The sequence below is a fragment of the Lucilia cuprina genome, chromosome 4 (assembly GCF_022045245.1).
Source record: "Lucilia cuprina isolate Lc7/37 chromosome 4, ASM2204524v1, whole genome shotgun sequence".
NCBI classification, from domain to species: Eukaryota; Metazoa; Arthropoda; class Insecta; order Diptera; family Calliphoridae; genus Lucilia; species Lucilia cuprina.
This window is the reverse complement of record NC_060952.1, coordinates 76,122,632-76,126,294: the sequence shown is the minus strand read 5'-3', so window position 1 is coordinate 76,126,294 and position 3,663 is coordinate 76,122,632. Positions and strand designations below refer to the sequence as shown.

The 3,663-nt window shown below is 31.1% G+C and overlaps 1 protein-coding gene across 1 annotated transcript; it reads left to right on the top strand.

The window, feature by feature from the left end:
* Positions 1-840: 840 nt before the first annotated feature.
* Positions 841-2,967, top strand: LOC111684870. Its single transcript, XM_023447089.2, has one exon. It carries the CDS (start codon positions 877-879, stop codon positions 2,782-2,784), a length of 1,908 nt encoding a protein of 635 aa, XP_023302857.2. The 5' UTR covers positions 841-876; the 3' UTR covers positions 2,785-2,967.
* The last annotated feature ends 696 nt before the right edge of the window (positions 2,968-3,663 follow it).

Here is a 3,663-nt window from a genome sequence, read left to right as displayed (position 1 = left end):
TAGTCTAGTCTATAGTCTAGTCTATAGTCTAGTCTATAGTCTAGTCTATAGTCTAGTCTATAGTCTAGTCTATAGTCTATTCTATAGTCTAGTCTATAGTTTAGTCTAGTCTATAGTTTATTCTAAAGTTATGACAGTCCCTTTTCTCTCCTAGAAAAGGTACACTAAAGTGACTCCTTTACAAGGTTTACCTTCGAGACCTATCTGGTATGAATTAGAGCCAGTCAGTTAGTTACACCTTACTAAAAATAATTTTTCGTTTTCTAATTCATTAATACTTAGTTGAACTGTTGTGATCCCAGCGAGGGGGCAATCTTGAACTAAATTTTATAACAAACCACTAAGGGTTAAATAATAAAAAATTTTGAGTAAAACTAATGAATTTCTTTATTTGTTGTGAGATCTGTTCCGAAAAATTACTCTTCACTAGATCAGTATCTCAAGCAAATTAAAAGTGTATATTATAAATTATTGTAAAATGTACCTTGTATAAAAAAAACTTTTAACCAATAAACGATTAGCAGTCCATCACGACGTCAAAATCATATCATCAAAAGTGACCAAAGTGATTCACGTGCCACAGACTTTTCAACTGTAAAAAATGAAATTGATATTTGCACAAATGTATGTCCATATGTTGATTTTAATGTTTATTAATTATTTTTTTTGCAAGGGTCAATTTTTGTTTAAAAAATTTTGAATGAAACATTTCCCCGCTTATCAATTACAAAAAACAACAAAAAATACGCTTATCAGCTTAAAATGTTTTAGAACTCGTTTCGCTAATACAAAATCCAATGAATGACAATGCGAGAATAGTATTTTGCAACATTTCAATAAGTGAACAACGTAAACGCGAAAATCATAAATTTTAAAATGAAACTGAAACCGAGAAGTGCAATTATTGTTGTTGTATTTTTGATATTGAACTCAAATGCAAAAGTATTGAATGTAAATGCCAGTGCACAAAATTTTACATATATTTATCGGAATTATTTAAGAAATATGATCAATATAGTAGATCATAATGAGGAGGCATGTGAAAACTTTTTCCAACATGCTTGTGGTAATTTTGAAAATTTCCAAAAGGGTATAATATCAGAAAACCAAAGTGAAGAGCGACAGGATATATGGGAAAGTGATCAAGATATTGAGCCATTTCTATATAATAAACAAGATTATTATTCATTTTTTGAAACACATAAAAAATACTTTAACACTTTACCCGGTATATTGGTGCGCAATTTATACAATCTCTGTAAGAAATCACAAAATAATCCAAATGAAAAACGTAAAATGTGGCTACGAATGATCAATGATATATCCTTCTTAAAGCATGATCATGATCTTTTACGAAAATGGCCATTTTTGGAATACCAATGGCAGAAGTATAGGCAACAGTTGGATTTGAATTGGCCAGCTTTGGCGGCAGAATTTAGTGCTCATGGTATGAATACATTTTTCAAAATATACTTTGCTGAAAAAGCTATATACGTTACACCAAATGATGATCTTCAATGTCTGGATTATAATGATTTTAAACAAAGTTTACTGCCCTTGTTGGGACGTCGTAAAGATCAAATAGCCGACATTATTGGAGGAGAATTGTGGCTATTGTGTCGCCAACTAAAAGGAGAAGTTGCCATTTCGGGGGAAATAGATGATATCTCAAATCTATTACTAGACGAAACCATGAGTGAATTCTTTCAACGTTTATTTCCACGTCTGAATTTTACCGAGTTGGATATTGAAAATGCACGTAAAATTATGATCTCCACCGATAAATTAAGCGAGATAATGTCTTTACTGCGCTACACTAATCCACGTATAATCTATAATTTTATACTATGGCAATCTTATCAGCAAATCGCCATTATTGAAGATTGCTTTCCTTTAGCCGAGGAATTCGACAGTCTTTTACAAGTGGAATACTGGAATTGGTATGCTTTTAACATGCACTTTCGTCGGGAGGTAGCAATGGCCTCGTATCTCTTTCACACCACAAGATTTCAAAAGCATTATCGAGAAACCATTATGAGCTCGTCGGTTGAACGTCTCTTTCAGCATCGCTCAGAGCGCAAAGATCTGAATATTGAAAGATCTATTAAAAAGTATGTCAAACAATATTTGAATATGGAAACCTATACTACAATATACAAATCGGAGTTCTTTACAAATGAAAAACCTGCATTCTATTCATATCTTTTGGAATTACGAAGACTTAAATTGCGCTTTGAATTCTTAAATCCCTACAAGGACACCGATGATTTGCAATTTTTTCAAGAGTTTATTAACTTTTCCATTTTATTAGTATACAGACCACGACTCCACTACTTTGCCTCATATGATCGTGAAATGTGGCAAAATTCTAAACTATTAGAAAATTCAGATGGTTTCTATTCAGCTATAGATTGTTTAAGTCATCAAACCTCTTTAAATGCGGAAGATTTTGATATATACCAAGAATTAAGTATGGATCAGATTAATGATATCTTCAATTTTTATAGTGTTTTTATTCAGTCACTGGCAGATTATAAATTCTGGTTAGAAAGTGAAAATTTCGCTATAGCCGAAGATTTCATATTGGAATATTTTAAACTAGATTCAATGCGTGTTATGTTCTATGCTGTAGCTCAACTGTTTTGTGGTCGCAACGATGCTACGTATAGTGCATTAATTAATCGTAGTTATATGAATATGCCTGAATTTCAGGAGGCATTTCAATGCAAGTCTATTAATGCAATGAATCCCATAACGAAGTGTATGATAAATCAATGTTTGTAAAGTTGTGATAATCTAATTTCAATGATAATTTTAAAATATTTATTTATAAAATAATGTATGTATACGACTTAGTGTGTAAAGATTTTTAAAGTAAGACAAAAATATATTAATTAAAGTTAATAAATTTAATACGAAACTATTTATAAATATATATGTAAACAAATATTTGTTTATTAATAAAGGTCACGGACCTAATGAAAAATTTTATGATTTTTTTAACGGAACCAAATGTAATATAGAAACAGTTCATTTAATTAAATTGAAATCTATCCATCATCAATAAGTTATAACTCTTACAACATTAATTATAATTAAAATGTTCAGTTCTAGTTCAGTTCTATTTCAGTTCTAGTTCAGTTCTAGTTCAGTTCTAGTTCAGTTCTAGTTCAGTTCTAGTTCAGTTCTAGTTCAGTTCTAGTTCAGTTCTAGTTCAGTTCTAGTTCAGTTCTAGTTCAGTTCTAGTTCAGTTCTAGTTCAGTTCTAGTTCAGTTCTAGTTCAGTTCTAGTTCAGTTCTAGTTCAGTTCTAGTTCAGTTCCAATTAAGTTCTAGTTCAGTTCTAGTTCATTTCTAATTCAGTTCTAGTTCAGTTCTAGTTCAGTTTTATTTCATTTCTAGTTTAGTACTAGTTTAGTTCTAGTTCAGTTGTAGCTCAGTTCTAGTTTAGTTCTAGTTCAGTTCTAGTTAGTTCTAGTTCAGTGCTAGTTTAGTTCTAGTTCAGTTCTAGTTCAGTTCTAGTTCAGTTCTAGTGCAGTTCTAATTAAGTTCTAGTACAGTGCTAGTTCAGTTCTTGTTCAGTTCTAGTTCAGTTCTAGTTCAGTTCTAGTTCAGTTCTAGTTCAGTTCTAGTTCAGTTCTAGTTCAGTTCTAGTTCAGTTCTAG